Source organism: Amblyomma americanum, chromosome 3, assembly GCF_052857255.1.
Source record: "Amblyomma americanum isolate KBUSLIRL-KWMA chromosome 3, ASM5285725v1, whole genome shotgun sequence".
Classification (NCBI taxonomy): domain Eukaryota; kingdom Metazoa; phylum Arthropoda; class Arachnida; order Ixodida; family Ixodidae; genus Amblyomma; species Amblyomma americanum.
Genome location: NC_135499.1, coordinates 29,667,914 through 29,689,544, shown reverse-complemented (window position 1 = coordinate 29,689,544; position 21,631 = coordinate 29,667,914). Strand labels below are relative to the sequence as shown.

General features: G+C 47.3%; 1 protein-coding gene across 10 annotated transcripts in view; it reads left to right on the top strand.

The window, feature by feature from the left end:
* Lrch (Leucine-rich-repeats and calponin homology domain protein) overlaps nucleotides 1-21,631 on the top strand; it is a 314,440-nt gene that overhangs the window by 24,696 nt on the left and 268,113 nt on the right. For all 10 annotated transcript variants that reach the window (XM_077657196.1, XM_077657188.1, XM_077657195.1 and 7 more), the window contains exon 3: nucleotides 21,027-21,153. In XM_077657196.1, the coding sequence (XP_077513322.1) occupies nucleotides 21,027-21,153 (127 nt within the window). The remainder of the gene's footprint in view (nucleotides 1-21,026; nucleotides 21,154-21,631) is intronic.

Here is a 21,631-nt window from a genome sequence, read left to right as displayed (position 1 = left end):
TTGTCCCTTGCACGAGCTAAAATTGTAGTCCGTTTAAAAGTAAGGTGAACATTTGTGATTTGTACAATGGGGTGCTTGTCCTGCATCGGTCATTTCAGTTGCCGGTTTTTCTCTGTGTGTAGCGCGTTAATCCCATCAAGTGAAAGGAAGGTCATTAATGAATGTAAGAAAAACGGAAGGGCCAAGTACAATACCTTTCGGGTTGCCCGAGATTCCAAAAAAAGAAAGGCAGGATGAGCAAGAGTTAGCATGGGCCAACTGCTGTGAACTGGCTAGGATCACTTAAATCCCACTCAGAACAGTATGATGCAAGACATTATTTTATAAAGGATTTTATCGCATGCTTTCTCAAAGAGACTAAGGGGCAAGTGTGTCACGAAGAACGAAAAATTGGCTATCACAGGTATGCTTTTCAAAAAGCATACCGATTTGGAAGGAACAATTTAATGGGCCACAACAATTTAGCAGTGTGAGAGAATTTAGTGCTTTTCACGACTTGGAACCCATGCTAGTCATAGAAATGGTGCGATGATTTGGTGCGTGTGACATTATCAGAACTAAACAATTTACCACATTCTGCTGTATGCAGCCATGCCTCATTAATATCCACCCTGTAATATGATGGCTTGAATTATGGACAGTTTTTCTGGGGATTAAACTTTTTCAAAGCTAGCAAGCCGTAACATTGAAACTTGCTGTTTGGACAAATGAAAGGGTTTAAATGCACAAAGCCAATGGGGCCCGCATATTGTTGTCGTGTAATATGGACCGCAATGCGAACGTCTGGACTGTGGTAACCAGGTACTATAACATAGCGCAAGGACTGTTAGAAGTGTTTGGTGACAAATACAGACTGAATCATACGGTTGTTGCACTGTGGAATCGCCCTCATACCACTTACAGCATAGCGTGCAGTTTTTGCTAAGCATTGAACTGCCAGGCACGCCGACTCTCTCCGCTTGCACTTTCTGACTGACAAAGCACTTCTCTTTCTGGTGTCAAAATCAATGGCACTGAAAGACTCGTCGACTCATTTCCTGATGCACTGTGTTCACTGCACAAATTAATTAATTAAGCCGCTTGCTGCCTGTATAACCTTTTTTGTTATAATCTAACAGATGTTTACTTGCAACAATTTTTTTTTAAACAGAGCACACGGCAAGAAGAAAAAATAACACTCGAGTTAAAGCATGTCGGGCATGAGGAGAACTTGGCACAGGTGCAAAGCAGGGAATCTGCAAATACAATCCAAGTATTAAGGAAATGGGTTGAAATTAAATGTGATCTCAACCTCGACAGGTTGATGGCTGCACCGGCACTGTAGAACTTTCAGGAACGGCTCGACGTCAGCATGGTAGGGCCAACCACAGTGCAATAGCGCATAGCACATTTTGAAAAATCAAAATAAACCTTGTTTACGTGGTTTTGGCAATATACACAAATATGGCCCTGTCACGGCCATACGACAAATGTGAACAGATGTGTGTCCACAGAAACATATAGCTGAGCATTGTGGAAGGTGCAAACAAGCATCTACATTCACACAAACAAATTTAGAAATGCAGCAAATGCAAAGAAGGCGAAGGAAATTTAGGAGGCATTCTACATCTCTGACAAATACATTCTCATATGCCCACCATCGCCTTCATCCAGCAGGCAAATAATGTTGATTGCAGGCAGTCGCAGGCAAATGAACACAGTAGATGCATGTGCATTGATGACATATCCTTCTAAAGGCTTCGAGAATGTTTCACACAAGCTGGTGCTGCTTATCTAGGAAGCGCTAGTTAACAACTGTTCGACACCAATAAAGCCGAGATGTTAAGCACCTTGGCGACAGCAGTGCAGTGAAAACAACAATGAATATGGGATCAGGTGCTGATTCAAAGAGTACAGTTTCTATCCCGATTGTCATTCCTCACGAAGCACTTCGAGATCTCTGCATTTTACCAATAGCCATGGCAACCACGATAATGGACTTAATATTGCAAGCATTTGTCAAAATCTACCTTCACTCCACACTGCCAAGCAAAAAGTAAATTGTAATCACAGCAGTTTACTGAAAATGCTTTCCATTTTCAATCACGATTCGCTTTAAGGAAAACTGTATGTACAGTTCTGATCCGGAACCAAAGTGTTCATATTAATAAGGCACAATTGTATATGGGTTGACTGCTTTCAGAAGCGTAAGCATCTGCTCTGGTCTTTTTTCTTTTTTGGCATCAGATAAAATGAAATGCTCATGAACAAGAGCTGCACTAGTGGGCCCATATTAGAGACTTCTGCAGTGTGAAACACCGGCGAATGAGTTGCGACAATGGTTTTTGTTCGTGCATAAGTGTTCTTGATCTGGTGATGTGTTACAACCCAAACTTAACACTACTGCTTTGGCTCAGACCATGATCACGTGCAGGGGAAGCTGGATTCATTCAATTTGTAACTGAAATATTTATTGCAGGTGTGGGCCCGCACAGCTGGCTGGAAATAAAAAAATTGACGCCCCAGATATGAGATCTGCCATGCACAGCGATGTTTTCACACAGATTTCACAATGCCGCCGGCATACCATCGTAATCCGGCCACTCATAGTCGCAAGTTGCACTTTATGGAGCACAATGCCGCAGAATGCTGGCAGCTTTTCTGTAGTCCCGGCAGAAAACAGCTCAACAGCCGTGCAGCTGAAGTCGTTTCGCATACGCAAAACGCAAGTTTCAGAATGGTCTCGTCGTACTCACGGCAGTTGTGTCTAGCACAGCACACATGAAACAACGATCAATATCGGTGATGGCTAGGCCGAAGCACAACGACTTGTGCTCGCGATCACTGCAACCGCTGCAACGAATGCGACTCGCTGCAGAGCACGAAGTTCATTTCGTCACGTTGCACTCACGGCAGTTCTCAAACTCAGTACACACGCGTGCACCCGAACCAGGATCTGCTGTAGCCTGTACAGTTCTAAGTTCATTTCAGCACTCGGAAAACAACGCTTGCGTAGTAAGCTTTTCAAACGTAATTATACTTGCAGGAGATATCACTGACTGACGCAAAAGTACTCGTTCCGACTGCAATCACTTTCACTGCACTGACACTTGTCACTGCGCTGTGAAGCTTGCTTTATGCACAGGAAATTCACCTTGGGGAGCTGCTTCTCGCTGCTATTCGTGGAGATCCTCGCCCGACTAAAGAACACTTGTAACTATCACAAACGATTCGAAATAAACACATCGCGTAAAACCGGCACTGTTACGGCTGGCGTAGACAGCGTAGGTTTCTAGGCTGCTCGGTCAACTCCGTGTAGACGGCCACAAAACAACCTGGGGGAAACTGCCGCTTGCCGCTGTTGCACACGGTGAAGCTCAAAATCGCTGTCAACAGTTGTAATAGTCACATGCGGCCAATATTATGTGTTTCTCGGCACAGCTAGCACCTACTAGGCCTGGTTTCTCACTCTGCTTCGTGGGCGGCCGTCTTGCTGAGGAGGCGCGGCCTGGCATTGCTGTCTGGCACGTCACGGGACAGCAGCCAATAGTGTGATGCGACCATCCGCTCGTACGGAAAAAAATTGAAGTTGAACCAACTTGTGCACACATGCGGATGCGTTCATGCGCTCCATTGTTTGGCCCTTGCGCACCGTCGCAACGACGCGTGCGCATGCGGAAAAAAAGTGATTGTACTGTGCCCTTTACAATTATAGGATTAGGCGGCTGGAGAGAAAGTGGGGGGGGGTGTCAAGGCACGGTGGGTGAAGGTGAATGTTTTTGTGAAGTAATTGGCGAGAAGTCTGTGGTCCCTCTTTTTGTATACTGGCTGGACTACTTGGCACAGTGACACTGCTCACAGGGCCACGTAAAGTTGATTGTGGGTATAGCAAAGTTATTGCTCTCAGTTATTGTTCTGGGAAGACAAAAGTACTTGCAACGGTTGCTGTATTTACTGACATAATGAACCCGCCCCACACTTTTGTTGGTGGGAAGTCACTTTTTCTTTTTAATAGGAAAAACTTTTATTTTGAGACCAGCGTCTCCCCTTATGGGGCTAAACAGTGCTTGCAGACGAGGACAGTGAAGGAAAGAGGACACACACAACTGCACGTAGTCTCCCCTTAACTATTATCCCAAAGTAAGATCACGCTAGCTAGAACAGTGTCAAAGACTATTGGTGTTTAATTCTATAAGCATAGAAAGCATAAGCATAGAAAGCTTGCCACCAACCGCATATACAACACACAGTGCTGAAGTATTCTCTGTAATATTGCTGCAAATTTTTGGACTGTTTGTTCGTTCATTCTTCAAAGCAGCCGGTGTGCGGCTTTGTCGCTTTGTTTGTGATGCAAGATGCGACCAGATTTATCTTGATTGATCACATCCATGGAGAGTCTATTCTGCGTTGTTCTAGGCTGTTGTGGTAACTTTGCACGCTGTATCTACAGTAAAATCTCGATATAACTAATTGCGCGGGACCGCTAAAAATCGTATGTTATTTTGAAATATTGTTGTAATGAAAAACGCAGTTATAAGCCAGTGGTCAAACCTAGGAACGAAAATGACCTGCCTTGGCAGTAGACAAGTGTGCAGACAAGCAAACTCTCAAATTAATATGCTGCACTCACTTTAAAGCTGCTTTATTTGAAGAAATCAGTTATTTTTTTCTGGCGCGTGCAGCACACATGGCCGATTAGGAACGCTTTTACACCTTCCACTTCGCGCAACTCCTCATCGGGTACGTCATTGCACCATGTGATGAAAGTGCGGACTTTGTCCATGTGCACTAAAATGTCAGAGTTCAGTATGACTTCCTCTTCTTCAGTGTTCGGTGACCCACAGTCGTCTTCATTCGGGTCGTCATCGTCACTGGAGAAGTTGCGATTGCTGTCAATGATCTCCTTGGTTATCAAGTCAGCTGAGGTTAGTGCTGCGCTGTCGTTCTCCACGTAGTCGTCGAACGAAGAGACGGCGGGCAGCAGTTGTGCAATCTCGGCCCACAGGCCTTCTGGGTTGCTTTCAATCACCCCTAGGTGTGTTCAAGCTGCGCAGACGCATTGAGGAGCCCTGCCTTTCGCCACCAGTTGCTAATGGTGGCCGCCTTCAGGTTCCACCAGGCTCCTGTGAGCATTTCCGCTGCCTGGCGAATGCTAATGGCAGTCGGTTGCTTTAGGCAGAGGTTGATAAGCAACCGCTGCACAAGACGCTTACGAAACTCTGCCTTCACACTCTTTATGATGCCTTGGTCAAGAAGTTGCAGCAGAAACTCCAGGTGAACGTGCATCAAGCAAACATATGCACTGAGCAGTTGTCAACAATCAAAAGATTTCTTTGGTCACCCTTTCTCATTTGGTTGTTGAGTTCGATCAGCCACTCGGAAAATAATTTTCTCGTCACCCATGCACGCTTGTTCGCAAGGTAGTTGTACGCTGCCGGCATCACGTTCTTCATGCCGCAAGGCTTTGCGCACTTGCCTATGACGAGCGGTTTAATTTTTTTTCATGCCTATTGCATTGCAGCAGAGCAGGGCAGCCACGCAAAGATGCAACTTCTTCCCTCCTTTGCACTGCTGTCCTTTGAAGTGCATTGTCCGATCTGGCAGCAGCTGATAAAAACATGGGGTCTCGTCCACGTTGAAACTGTCGTCTTCAGAGTAAGATTAAGCTACCTCTCGGAAACAATCATTTCGATAGGAATCCGCGCCTTCTCTGTGAGCAGCCTTTTCCTCGCCCGAGATTACCTGCCAAGTTCTTCTGTTTCTTTGACAAAAACGGAAAAGCCGACCCGCACTTGCTTCAGACCCGGTTATTTCAAGTGCATCAGCAAATTCATGCGCTTTCTCTTGCATTGGGCCAGACACGGGAACGTTTTGCAGTCTGGTATCTTTAAACCATGCGAGAACAGCTTCGTCCACATTCTGAAAGTTTCCCAGTCGCAGCCGTTTCCTAGTAGAAGCAAGCTGCAACTCCTGGTGAAGTTAGAGGATCTTGTCTCTGTGCTTCAAAATGGCCACGACCGTCAATGGGGCAATGCCGCGCTCTCTGCAGAGGTCAGTTTGCTTTTTCCCTGCGTCGATTTCTTGCAGTATGTCCACTTTTTCCTGCAGCAAAAAGTGCTTTCGCTTGTTCTTGGCGCCATCGCTAGCTGCATTCATAGTTTAATCATGTACAACTTCATGTACATGTACAAAATCATGTACAAACTTCGCTGTAAGATATTGCACAACGAAAAAAACACTTGTGCGAACAACGACCGAACAGCCACCAACACCCAACACAGAGAAAAGAGAAAAAGGCGGCTAGGACTGCTAAGCTACTAAACATTAAGCCACAGCCTTGTGGTGGCGTTAGCAGTTGGCGCTAGACATGGTGATGATGACAGCTACTGCCCTGTGAACCTAAACACAGAAACGGCGTTTTCTGATTCACACGATGTTTGCGACGCTGTTAATTTTAGCCGAATTCGTAATACTTATGTTCCTTGATTATACAGGGGAGATTAAAGGGCCACAGAAATGGGTGTTTGAGCTTGGCTTTAAAATGCTTGCATTATGTAGAGTACAGGCCACGCTTTCACGTTTTCAAGCTTTCACGCATTCATATTCACGCTTTCGCACCTTGCGGCGACGCGCGGTGCTGGGCTTTCGCGTGAAAATCTGGCATACGACGTCACGTCATGCAAATGACGTCAGCAGCCGGGGATTATCATTGGTTCACAGCACCAAATTCTTTCAGAAGTCACGCACTACCGCGGCCGCTCTGCGCACGCCTCAGCTGGCGGAGGTAGGGGAGAGGCCGAGTGAGGGGGGCCGGCGGGGAGCGCCGCGGCGTGCGAGGGGAGAGGGAAAGGGGGAGAGGGAAAGGCGCGAAGACGCGGAAGTTCAAATTTTGTCTGCATATAACTCAGCTTCCACAAAATGCATTAAAATAATTCTTGCTGGAGGATAATTATGAACAGTCGTCTTAACATCTCAGACATATCGCACCTTTATTGAGACCCCCTTTCTGGGTCCCTTTAAATTACGTGCGTTATTCTGAAATATGCGCTATATTGACATTCGTACTTCTGAAATATTTTTACGTTGAAAATATTGGCAGTTTAGTGGGCACCTTGCCTTTCTACATTTTAATGCGCAGTCTGCAAGGAACAAATACGATGAACTAACAACATTTTTTGATGAATTTAGGTTCAAGTTTCATATGATAATGGTAACCGAAACATGGTATAAAACGCAAGAAGAAGTGCTTTGTCTACCAGGCTACAGGAGTTTCTACCTAAACAGACCCTGCAGGCGTGGTGGGGGAGTAATGCAGTTGATATCAGAACAGTTGCCATGCGTAGTGCTCCCCGACTTCACAGCTATTACTCCCGATTACGAGACTCTGACGCTGCAATGCAAGCAATCTATATTTGTCGTTACTTATAGGCCGCCAGATGGGAATACTGATCAATTTTTTGCCTACTTAGAAAGGCTCCTGAATTTCGCGTGTTTGAATAAACTGCACATTACCATCGGTGGTGACTGCAACATTAACATGCTTCAGCCTACTCTAAACTCGCAACGTATGTGTCTGCTTCTGGACACTTTTCATTGTTCAACCGTTATAACAGAGCCTACACGCATCACTTGTCACTCTGAAAGTCTTCTTGACATATTCATCACAAATAATCCGGAAGGCTGTATCAAAGCCGGCGTTATAACGGCAGCTCTGGGTGATCATTTGCCTATTTTTATGTTTTGTAAGCCCGGTGAGCTATGTAAAAACTTCGAAAAGCCTTGTGAATCATTTGTAGTTCAAGAAATTAATGAAAAAACGCTTGAACGTTTCCGAACTGCAGTTGAGGAAATTGACTTTACATCTGCGCTTGAGGGTACTACTGCTGATGATGCCTACGACATATTCTTGGGTTTGCTTAAACGTGCTTACACAGATTGCTTTAAGTACAAATCTGTCAAAAAACGCAAAAAATGTCGGAAACCGTGGCTCACTGACGAATGTATTAGAATGATTAGTGAAAAAAATGCGATGTATTTTCAGTTCTTGAAAACAAAAGACCCCAATGACTTCATATCATTTAAGAAATACAGAAACAGTGTAACAAAAGTGCTACGCAACTCCAAACACACTTATTTTGAAAATCTTTTTGGTCGCGTTGCAACTCGGGGAGACGCTCTCTGGCGTGAATTAAATAAACTTTTAAATCGCAATACGCACGAAAGTGGAGACCTCGAAATTAGTGTCAATAATCAAAGTTTTAAAGGAAGAGAACTAGCAAATAAGTTTAATGAATACTTCACGACTTTAGCGAACAGTAACCATGATGATAAAGCATCGTCCTACTTGGGTCTACCGAATGCCCACACTGCTTTTTTTGATCCAGTTACTCCAGATGAAGTGTATTCTATTTTTATGTCTTTGAAGAATAGCAAAGCGCGTAATATTGATGGCCTTCTTATCCGCCCCATAAAGTTTGTGCTCTAGCTCCTGGTACCTGCTCTCACACATATTTTCAATAGCTGTTTGACTACTGGTGTTTTCCCACAAAAAATGCAGCTAGCCAGAGTCACTGTTCTGTTTAAGTCGGGAGACAAAAATGAGTTTTCAAATTATAGGCCTATTTCTGTGCTGCCTGTCATATCAAAAGGATTGGAGAAAGTCATCTGCAAAAGAGTTGTATCGTTCTGTGATAAGCATTCTATAATATCCATCCAGCAGTTTGGTTTCCGACAAGGTATGTCAACAGAACTGGCCCTTCTCACACAAAAGGAATTTATTATGAAAGGTTTCGAACAACGAAAATTAACACTAGGCGCCTTTGTAGATTTCTCCAAGGCATTTGACAGAATTAACCACACAACCCTATTTTCTAAGCTTGAACATTACGGATTCCGTGGAATACCTCTTGCCCTTTTACAATCCTATCTGTCCGCGAGACAACAAAGCGTTTCACTAAAAGAGGAATCATCAGCTCTACGCAATATATTTTGTGGAGTGCCCCAAGGTAGTGTATTAGGACCCATTCTTTTTACACTTTACATAAATGACATAGTAAGAATAAGCGACCACACATTCTTTGTAGTCTATGCCGATGACACAAGTTTCTTTATTCAGTCAGAGGACGCTAGTGAATTATCGTCTTTAGGTAATATTACATTTAGTAAACTGTTAGAATGGGGTAAAGTAAATTCATTAGAAATAAATACGAAAAAAACCAAGGCTGTCCTATTTCGACCTGCGCAAAAAATTCTTGATTACGGTATTTGTTTAAAGATAGGCCAAGAAAAAATAGATACTGTACGTGAGGTGAAAACCTTAGGTGTAGTATTTAATGAACATTTAAATTGGGATGCACATGTAACAAATGTGCTTTGCAACTTGGCCAAGGCCTGTGGCGTTCTGTGCAGACTTCGTTACATTGTCCCACCTAAGATAAAGCTAATGTTATATAATGCCTTATTTACCCCACACATCAATTACTGTAGCCTTGTTTGGGCAACGACATCAAAGGCGAACATACACCGGCTATTTTTAATGCAGAAGAAAGCAATCCGTCACATTGCAGGCTTACCGTATGATGGCCATACAATAGAGCTTTTCTCAACATATAATATAGTCCCTGCAGTACATCTATACAATTTAAACTTAAGTATGAAGTATAAAATCTCGTTGGCAAAATCCAACACATGCTTTCTCTCGCTTTGCCATCTCAGACAATCTTGGGATGTTCCTTACAACATAAGACACAGAAACATTTGGCTAGTCCCCTTTTCGCGCACAAATAACGGTTTTAATAGATTGGAACATCGCTTGCCAGTATTATTAAACACATTTCAAGACACAGACATGGACATAAGAACAGCGTCAAGACCCGCACTCGTTAAATATTTTAGGAATCTAACAGTATGAAGCAATAGATTAAGGATTGGCATTTCCATGTTGTAATTAATGAAACATTTCTGTATAAATACATTTGTCTTTGTTTCAGATATCATTTTTGAAGTATGCACATGTTGTATAAATTTTTGTTCAGTGCAGCATGGAGTTCAGCCGCCAGCTGAACTCCATGCTGCACTGATGGCAACAGCGCCAGCGGCGGGTCCAGCGGCCCCTGTAGTTGTGGCTACAGACCAGGCCCCACCAAACAAGAGACTGCGCGACGACTAAGCCAGCAACGAGCCTCTGACCGATCATCCAGAGGACATGGACCAAGCATCATTTACAGTTGTATCGTACAAGAAAAAGAGAGCTACCGGTGTTCCTGTAGTTTTCAGGCACACTGAGGAAGGAGGAAGCCTATGGAAAGCCAACCCCAACATTGTGGCTTCGGCGGTTGTAGCATCGGCTCAAGAAAAAGTCCTCAGCCATCGCATTCACAAGGATGGGAGCCTGATGGTTACAGTATCGACGCTGCCCGCCGCCAACCGTCTGCTCACGGTAACTAAGCTGGCTGGAGTGGCTGTAGAGGCCAGAGTCCCATACTCTTACATGACAAGCTATGGCAAAATACAAGATGTACCTGTCACCTACACAGACGAAGATCTGCAGGAATATCTACGCGACCAAGGTGTCCTCTCAGCAAGGAGGCTAATCGCCTACACTCCTGAGGATGGTGGAAAGATAAAAGCGGTACGCCGTCGCACAGTTATATTGGAATTCGCAAAAGATGCGCCGCTACCAAAACGAGTAACGCTGGGGTTCTGTAGTTACCCTGTAACTGAATACGACTGAGCAGCAACTCGGTGCTATAAATGTCAGAGGCATGGCCACATATCAAGACACTGTAACGGCCCCGTGCGCTGCAAAGTGTGTGCTGGCCCCCACTCGCACAAAGAATGCACTTTGAGAGCGCAACCTAAATGCGCTAACTGCGGTGGCCCACACCCTGCTTCCTATGGAGGGTGTTATAAAAAGAAAGCAGCCACAGTTGCTCGCACGGCAGAGCAAACACAAGGGAAGCCCCCTAAGCGCCATGAACCACCACCTAACCCCGGCGTGGTTTTCACGACTACGGCAGCTCTTTCCGAGAATCAGTCAACACAGCGTGGCAGAGCAGCTGACAAGACCTACGCAGATGCGGTAAAAAAGAAGCGTGGGAAGTACGTTGGTTCTTCTCCTTCATCAAAGCTACTCCAACGCACTACACAAGACCCGACAAACAGCGTCGCTTGCTCTGACCCTAGGGCACCACAACATGACAAGATCAGCGGCAGGCAGCAAACCGGAAGCTCTGAACAAGATGTCACATGCCTACTGATTCCGATGCTGTTTGCAGCCATCAAGGCTCTTATCCGTGCAAACCCCTCGTCAGGAAGACTCCCAGAAGTAGAAGCTGTCCTTGCAATGGAGCCGTTGGTGTCGGTCTCCTACGCTCCGCAGGGGCGTAATACCACACTTCAGTAATCATGGCTTCCACAGCGAGAACTTCACCGCAGCTGACAATCCACAACATCTTTCGTACATGCACCATTTTCCAGTGGAACGCTCGCGGGCTACGCTCTAAACTCTTAGATTTCCGACAGCTCGTGCGAGTGTACCGCTTCCCCTTCATAGTCATCTGTGAATCACGCGTCGAGGAAACTTTCCGACTCAATGGATACTATTTCCATCATTCACAACGACCAGATAACGTCAGCAGATTGCTGATAGGCTTTCGCAAGGATATCCCGGCCTCACCGGTTGATGTCCCGCCTCACATCGACAATGAATACGTATGCGCTGTCACAGTTATTGCCAGACAACAGTACACTCTGATTGGAGTATATCTTGAGCCAGGCACGCCATTTGATGCTTTGAGACTTGAAGACTTGATAGCAAGGACGCCCTCTCCGCATATTATTTGCGGAGACTTCAATGCTCATAATGAAGTTTGGGGCAGCTCACATACATGTGCCCGAGGTGCCAAGCTTGCAAAACTTCTCTCCAAGCATTCAGTTCAGCCATTAAATGACGGCAGCATCACCTACCTCCGAGGCCCGACGACTACCAGCAGCATCGACGTGACATTTGTCACAAGTTCATTCGCCCACAACTTTGGCTAGTGCACTGATTTGGAGACACGTGGAAGCGACCATTACCCAATCCTCATATCGGCTTTCCATGCGCAGAGGAACCCAAAGAAATTCTTTATAAAATCTACAGACTGGGACGCATACAAGGACGCTGTAAGCAGAGGAGTTACTGCGGCAACTCGCAATGAGGAATTAGCATCGACAATGGCGTATTGCCTGCGGGCGAGTACACAACTTACAGCTAAAAATGATAACCTACCTTCAAATGATGACACATTCCAAAGGCTTTGCGTTATACGCAGGCGAGCTGAAAGGAAAGCTCTGCGCACAAAAAGCCTCGATGACCTACGTGCATGCCGACGGGCACAACGTCACATTCGACGCTACGTGGATAAACTCAGTCGGCAAAAGTGGCGTGACTTTTGTTCTACGCTGGATGTGCGCAAAATAGTAACCAATATTTGGCGGATAGTTAGAGGTATGCGCACGCCACTTCAACAACCCCACCCCTTCGCTGCACTCTCCCTTCACGAACAAAAATCTATAAAAGAAGTCTCCGAAGAATACTGCAAACTGCTGTCGGCAGGGTCAGGGCATTCGACACTCTCCGCAGATGGTCAAACAGGCATCCCAAAGGCGGTAGTGCCTGCGTTAGACCTGCCTTTCACAATGGAAGAACTATCCACAGCTATCGTGGAGACAAACAGGCACACGTCTCCGGGTCATGATGAGGTGACCTATGACGCCATTGCAAAGCTACCCCACACCTCCCGTCTTCGACTCCTGGAGTATTACAATTCTTCCTGGATGGCTGGTGAGGTCCCCACGGAATAGAAGCTGGCGAAAATCGTGCCCGTTTTGAAACCCTGTAAGCAGCCAACAAGCTACGCATCATTCCGGCCCATTGCCCTACTGAGCTGCGTAGGTAAGCTCATGGAGCGCATGATCTGCAAGCGCATAACTTGGTTCCTAGAAAGCCGAAATGAGTTTCCCCAAGAAATGAACGGGTTCCGTCAAAACAGGTCTGCGACTGACAATATCATCGCCCTCGTCTCATCAGTTGAGGAGTGCATTCATGCTGGGTACATCCCAACAGCCGTTTTCCTAGACATCAAGGCCGCTTTTGACTCCGTCTTTCACCATGCAATTCTCGCAGCCTTTGGCAGTCTTGGCCTTGGAGGAAGACTATACAAGTGGATTGGGCATTATTTAAAAGAACGACAAATTTTTATTACCACTCCAAACGGTCCAACACGCTTTCACGCAGTGGAGAGGGGCGTACCACAGGGAGCGGTGCTCAGCCCTCTCCTGTTCAATATTGTCCTTATTCACATAAGAAGACACCTTCTGCGAGGGGTCCGCATAACAATTTATGCTGACGATATCTGCATCTGGACCGCGTCACGTTCGCGCTATATTACCCAGCAACGTCTTCAGAGAGCACTATTGCACATTTCGATGTACCTGGCTTCCAGAGGTCTTCGCCTCTCGCCAAAAAAGAGTGTTGCAATGGCGTTTACAAGAAAAACGATGACCCGATATCCGCTGCTCCTAGGCGGACGATCGCTGCCATATGTACGATCTCAGCGATTCCTGGGTGTTGTAATCGACTATAATCTGTCATGGTCACCTCAGATCAAAAAACTCCGTGCGAAGATTACTGCAGCATCGCAAGTGTTCAGGTTCATGGCGGGAACAAGATGGGGTAGCAACTGCCGATCAATGCTTCTGCTTGAAAAAGCCTACGTTGAAGGAACCTTGCGCTACTGTCTACCTGTGCTTCAAAGATTATCTACATCAAGCAATAAGACTCTCAATGCCGCACGGAACAACTGCCTGCGAATATGTCTTGGCCTCCCAAAGGGTTCCTCTGCATCAGGAACAGTAGCGGAGGCAGGATGTCTCCCACTAGAGGTAATTGCCGCCCAGGAAACTATGCGTACCCATCTCCGCCATGTCCTGCAAGGGAAGAAGCACTTCCTACACCGTGTCCACCTAACTCACAGCAACTCTAGCTTTGGCCAGGCAGTGCAGCTCCTGCCTCTTCCTACTATTAATCAGCCTCAGAAACTACTACCTCTGGCCTTTCCTCCATGGACACTCTCTCCTCTAAAGGTGAACAAGTCTGTTCCAGGTGTGAATGCAAAGAGCCGCATGCCACAGGCAGCACTTCTGCAAGCTACTCTCGCCTACTTAATCGAAGAATATACGCAGCACACCCATATCTTCACCGATGGTTCAACTACTAAAGAAACTTCTTCTTGTGGCCTTTATGTGCCCTCAACAGGCCATGCCCTTTCTTACCGGCTGCAGCGGAGGACCTCCTCTACAACAGCTGAGCTTCACGGCATTAAGGAAGCTGTTTCTTACATCCTGCGCCGAACCGCCGGCCGTTGGGTTATCTTCACCGATTCAAAAGCATCTCTGCAGATCCTGGCCAACCTGCTGAAGAAAACGAATCACCAGCCAGTTTCCCTGGACATTGGGTATATCCATCATTTAGCTATTGCCGCAGGCCACTGCATAACATTTCAGTGGGTACCTGCTCACTGTGGCATTATGGCTAATGAAAAAGCAGATGAAGCGGCCCGTAAGGGCCATCAACATCAGAGATACATTCGAAGTTTTCTCACGAAATCTGATGCGTCCCAAATGGCTAAAAGTTTTGCGTACGAAGAAACGTATCGGCTTTGGAGTTTGCCGACACATCAGTACCAATTTCATCACTCAATCGACCCACATCTTAGATCAAGACTCTCACCCAGAATTCCTCGACAACTCGAAACACTTTATCACCGACTTCGTCTGAATGCTGCATATACAAATGGCCTGCGATACCGTTTTGGACAAATGAACAGTCCGCATTGTGACAACTGTGCTTCGATAGAAACTGTGGAACATATCCTGCTTGAGTGCCCTGCGTATGCTAACGAGCGTGCGTACTATGAACATTGCATGCAGAAGCTCTGCCCAGTGCCCCTAACAATGGACAAAGTTTTAGGCCCCTTAGCCTGCTTCAGGCAACAGAGACTTGCAATGAACTTTCTTTTTACATATTTAAAAGACATTGGACATCTCGATAAGCTCTAAATTCACTTGCAGGTTACCTTCATGCATTCTTCTTGCAGTGAACTTCGTCAGCCCATTCGTCGGACTATGCACTCCGTCATTCCATAGGTTACATCAATACTCGCCACTGCATCCTTAGTACCCATTTCATGGCTGCATTTTGTCTTCGTTTTTTTTTGGACACGGGAAAAGTATCCACTATCCGGTATTACACCTTAGCCGACTAGTACAAATTTGCCAGTATTTACGCCCCGAAAGAAGAAAAATTATGTATGTGCACTTTATTTGTTTTCTGCCGACCAGAACTCCGTCATTTTCATTTGCCGCCGTGGCAGCCGTGCAGTGACAACAGCGGTCTCAAAATTAGCGAGACTGGGAGCAAGCTTTTCCATGAGGCCCATGTTCTCGGTGAACGCCCTCATAACCTTCAATGCTTGAGCAGCTTCCGCCACATTAGGGCTGAAATCTTCCGTTGCCAAGTCATCGCTGCTCTCCTAGTTCTTGTTGCCCTCATTGCCTTGGGGTGGCGCAACAGTGGCAACAATCTCGCTGTCCTACCAGCCCGTTGAAACCTTGCTGTCGATGTCGGCAGAACATTTTGAAGTTGACAGTCTCCGGACCGCCCTGTCGCTCCAACACCTCCACTAGTAGGGCGTCACAGTCATCAGCGGGATCGCTGACTTCGGGATCGCTTGCGTGCACTATGAATTTCGCCCGCGCAAAGCAATTCTGTACCGTAACCGGGTCAACCTGCTGCCACGAGAACGCTAGGAGGTGCACCGCACCGAGAATATTGATAATGTACGTCTTCCCTCTTTCCATCACCAGAAGCAATCCGCGTAGGAGTTTCTTCCTGTAGTGATGCTTGGCCGAATGAATGTTGTTTTGGTCAAGAGGCTGCGCAAGTGCTGTGGTGTTGGGTGGCAAAAAGAGGAGCTTGACTGTGCCCAAGTTTTGTAACTCGAAATGTTAAGGATGCGTTGCCAAGCACTAGCAGAATTTTTCTTTTTTCTGCCATGAAACGCCGATCCAATATCCAGACGAATTCTTCAAAAAGCTTGCCAGTCATCCACACTTTTTTGTTGCTCCTGTAAATAACGCCTAAGGGCAATCGACCGCCTTTAAAGCACCTTGGTTTGGGGTACCTTCCAATCTCGCGTAGTGGCAACTTCTGGCTTCTTATCATGTTGACCGCTTAAGCAACCTATGTACTTCCTTTTGCAAGCTTGCCACCGGTGCAGCTTTCTCCCTTGATTGCCAGCGTTCTGTTGGGCAGAAGTCTGTAGAAAAGTGATGACTCATCAAAACAGAAGACATCTTCGCGGCGTAGTTGCCTGACTGTTGCTGCAGTAACCCATCCTGCCATTCTTCAGTTCCCTCCTTGTCCGCGCATGCTGTCTCTCTGCACACCACCCTCGAACATAATTATATTGCCACGAATATTTGCAGTGTTTGTTCGTTCTTCAAATCTGCCGCCACACCACTTTATTGCTTGGTTTGCGACGCAAGACGCGACTAGATTTATCTCAATTGATCGCAGCCAGGCAAAGCTGATTCTGTGTTGTTCCGGAATGTTCTATGCACCCTTTATCTCGAAAGTGCGCTATCAGCTTTATATTGAGCACAACCTACAGCGGCGGGCATTCTGTTCGACAATAACACTTCTGTTGGGCCTAGTTGGTGCATGGTGATACAGATGAACTATGTGCGCAAAACATTCGACGAACCACAACACGGCAGTTGCACCAGTCCTTGTTTTTCTGCCGTGTTGTGGTTCGTCGAATGTTTTGCACTTGTCGTTCATCTGTATTCTGTTCAACGACCGTCGAGCATGCTTGTCGCTTCGCCGCCGCCGAGTGATTCAGTCCATTGTGGGCGCAAGTCAGCCCAATAAACAGTTTTCTTTTAGAAGACGTAGAAGACCTTTTGTCTCTTTTCATTGCTCCTTCGACTGCCGTCACCACTACGTGACATCTGGTGGAGGTGCGGGGTATCCTTCCATGTTTCGGACGCCCCCTTCAAGTCGTGACGTCAGCCCTCAGCGCTTCGCACCCGAGGACGAGCCAGCAACTCAGCGAGCCAGTCGACGTCTCCAGGGAGAGGAGCCCGAGTTCGGGACCCTGCCGGACCACTTGAGACAGCGAAAGGATGCTGCTACGAGCACCGCTACCTCGCCGAAAATGCCAACACCGATCATACTGCAGCAGCCGCGGGTGCCGCCAACTTTCAATGGATCCCTAGGTGAAGACCCCAAAGAATGGTTGGACCAATTTGAGCGCGTGGCGTCATTCAACAAGTGGAATAATGCGGCAAAAATTGGACACGTTTTTTTCTCAATGGATGGCTCCGCACGCACGTGGTACGAAAACCACGAGTCGTCCCTTACAACATGGGAGCTATTCAAGAGAGAACTATTGAAGGTATTCACCAGTGTCGTGAGGAAAGAAAGAGCCGAACGACTCCTCGAGTCCAGGGTCCAGCTTCCGAATGAGCCCATCCGTGATTACGTTGAGGAGATGAAGCGCCTATTTCGCCGCGCCGACCCCGAGATGACCAGGGAAAAGAAAGTTCAGTTTTTAATGCACGGCGTAAATGAACAACTCTTTGGCAGCCTCGTCCGCCAGCCGCCAAAAACAGTCGAGGAATTCATGCAAGAAGCCTGCACGATTGAGAAGACCTTTGATGTCTGAGCTCGGCAGTACAATCGCCCTTCCTTTGCCTGTGCAATCCGTTCGGACACGATGGCCACCACCAGTGACAGCTTGCGGGAAGTTATCCGCGAAATCGTCCGAGAGGAGCTATGCCGATTACTGCCATCCTCCCCACAGACACAAGCAGCGACTCTGATGGATGTGGTACGGGACGAAGTGCTACAGGCACTTTGCACCTCGATGGCTACCAAACCCCAGGCCATGTCCTACTCCGCTGCAGTAAGGACTTCTCAGCCCCAACGACAACCCCTACATCCTGTCCGACTTGAACAACTTTTTCCTGAACGCCACCTCCCTGCCCCCGCCCGCCCAGCCTATGATCGACGCTCAAGCCCCAGGAAATGCTACGCCTGGAGGACTTCCGACAACCGGCCGTTTTGCTTCCATTGCGGTGAGGCCGGCCACATTCTTCGTCACTGCCTGTACCGACGTATCGGTCTTCGAAGATTTGCCGTTAACACCCCATGACCGCGCTTTGGACAACGTCCGCAGGAAATCGACGAGTACCTGCGTCGAGTGGAGCACGCGCTGAACCGCTTTTCGCGCTCACCATCGCCATCAACCTCGCGCTTTGCGTCACCATGCCGCAGCTACGCAGCCGCGGTACGAGGAAGGTCTCCCAGCCCAGCCTCCATAGGGGAAGCTAAAGACAGCAACCTCTGGAGGTGAGGTTGCTCACGAGCAAAACTCCGAAGATTTTCCACCGACCACACCCCATGAAGACGCTGCACCCGCGATGCCGCATGAAGAACCTACACTCTCTGTACTGACGCCGCACAAAATGACAACCCCGACCACGACGCAAACTGCCTTCAAAACGAGGCCGCCACCCAGAAAAGCTTCGACCACATGCCCCACCTGCGACTCGCATACGCGACGAAGCCGTTACCCGACGCCGAGAGCGACATGCAATGCAAGAGCCAGGACCTCCGACTTAGAAGCGACTATCGACAGTCGGAAAGTTACCGCTCTAGTCGACACAGGAGCCGATTACTTGGTGATGAATGGAACATTCGCTGCGCAGCTGAGAAAAGTCATAACGGCTTTGGACGGCCCACAAATTCGCACCGCAGGGGGCCGAGCACGCTTGTCGCTTCGCCGCCGCCGAGTGATTCAGTCCATTGTGGGCGCCAGTCAGCCCAATAAACAGTTTTCTTTAGAAGACCTTTTGTCCATTTTCATCGCTCCTTCGACTGCCGTCATCACTACGTGACAATATTGTAGCGTGCTTTGAACGGAGACAACCAACGGTTACTGCAAGAAAAATCTTTGTAATTAAGCTGGATTCTGCCATTCTTCGGAACCTTTCTTGTCCGTGTGTGCTACCTCTCCACGCACCACCCTCGAACTTATATTGTAGTGTGCTTTGAGCCTAGACAACCAACCATTACTGCAAGAAAAATCTTTGCAGTTCAGCTGGGTGGCAAACACTTCCGCTTTTCTGGCGAGAAGGGGCCCGGTAACCAGCAAGTTTTTTTATCTTTAAGCCACGGGAAGAGCAGATTTCCTCAAGCGCACCTCTTCATATTTGATGCAGCCCCACTTTTCAGTTTCTCTCGAGTGTTCCAGATGCCGCAGACTGTTGTTAGGGGCAAGTCCTACCGGCGTGCTAGTGCACTCTTCGTTGTTCCATTTTCAATACTTCGGTCGAGTAGGCTTCGGCACAGTGCCGACCATTCGGACACACACACTGACGCAGTAACCACCTGAGGACAACTGCATACCATCCACAGACCAACGGACTGACGGAGCGCCTGAACAAAACCATCGCCGACATGCTGGCCTTGTATGTCGATGCCGAACACAGGAAATGGAACGCCATTCTGCCTTATGTCGTCTTCGCCTACAACGCCGCAGTGCAGGAGACCACCCAGATGACGCCTTTTAGGCTCGTCCATGGCAGGGAGGCCACGACCACGCTAGATTCCATGCAGAAGCCCGAAGACTTGCCCGGTTACAAATCAAAGACCAGCAGAGGACCGATGCCAGACGGTACAACCTACGAAGACACAATCCGGAATACAAGCCAGGAGACCAAGTCTGGGTTTGGACACCCCTTCGCCACCGCAGATCGAGTTAAAAACTTTTGCGCCGCTATTTTAAACCGTACAAGGTCCTTTGTCGGCTAGGTGAACTGGACTATGAAGTTGTCCCTGAAGAAATGACTACATCCCAGTGACGCTGCATGTCGACCACAGGTTGTCTACGTCATCCTCTAAAGCCATATTACATGTGCTAAAGGACGCTGTGTTTCCACTTTCGGTGTTTATTGTGCACAGACCTTATTTGCTTTAAAGCGTTGGGTTGATGCTTCTTTGAGAGGGGAGTAACGCCGCAAATCTTTGTGCTGTTTGTTTATTCATTCTTCAAACCAGCTGGTATGTGATTTCATCGCTTTGTTTGTGATACAAGATGCGACCAGACTTTTCTTGATACATTGCATCCAGCAGGAGGCTATTCTGCATTATTCCAGACTGTTGTGGTAACTTTGCATGCCGTATCTAGAAAGTTCGCTATCAGCTTTAAATTGAGCACAGCCGAGAGTGGCGGGCATTTTGTTCGACGATCGCCAAGCACGCTTGTTGCTACGCCGCCGCCAAGCCATTGAGTTCTTTGTGGGCGCAAGTCAGCCCAACAACGAGTTTTGTTTGGAAGCCCTTTTAAAACGCTGTCTTCCTGCATGCTGGACTGCCATCACCATTACATGGCAATACTCTGTACATGGTCATTGCTTGTCCATTTACTGAGGGTGAAAGTACTAAGGTGTAAGCACCTACCACTCGTGTTATTTGAGAAAAACTGACAAGCCTACAAGCCTCAAAACCCGCAATGCTGACATCCCCACCATGCTGCTTCCTTGTCTACTTGAAACCTACTAGCGACTGCAGCGCCACCTTGTCTGTTTGCCTACATGCAGAAGGTCTACAGAAAGGAAAACATAGCGGTAATGTTAGCATTATGGCTAAGAGAGAAAATACAAGTTTATTCTAGCTAAAGGTGAATGGAAATTACAGAAATGATAACAGGTGGTCCGTTCTAGTGACAGAGGTAGGAAAACATGGTGGAAGAGCCAATGATACTTGGGAAATTTGCTGAGATAGACGGGTGTGATAGGGTGTGGATGGTGGGCTGTTAGGAGAGCAGTGTGGTCCCATTGTTTTTTTTTTATGCAGCCAGGCGTATACCTTTGCTAGTTTGGCAGCTGCTGACGACCGTCCCCTTGGTGAGAGAGAGTATGTGCGCCCTCTTTTGCAGTCGCAACCAGCTGAGCGTGCTTCCGTCGGCCGTGTGCCAGTTGCCCCTCGTGGTGCTGCTGGTGTCCAACAACAGGCTGCAGGAGCTGCCCGAGGAGCTGGGCAGGCTGCGCTCACTCATGGACCTGGTAAGAAGGCCTTTCTGGCTGAGCCCTTTTTTTGTGGAGGGCACCAACTCTCTTTAGCTACGCTGCTGACCACACAGCACAACCACGGTGGTTTATCTGTAGCCACAAGATTGCGCACAACATTGTATTTATTTTTATTTATTTATTGGATACTTGCATTGCCTTGCAGTATTATAGCAAGGGGAGGGGGGGGGGGGGGGGGGGGTACGAAGCGGAAAGAGGAGTTCAAAACTGAGCATAAACAAAAGCCCCAGGTTACACAAAACTTATAAGACATTCAAGCATGGAAAAAGTATCACTATAAAAATGGAAACGACTTCGGGGTGCAAGCTGTTCCATTTGTGGGCCAACCATACAGAAAAGGAATAACAAAATGGGTTACTGTGAAAAGAATCTTATAGGATTTTTTGGAGTGAAAGCTGTACTCCTTGTGTTATTCAAGGTGATGTCGGTATGAAAAACAACCTTGGGAGACAGT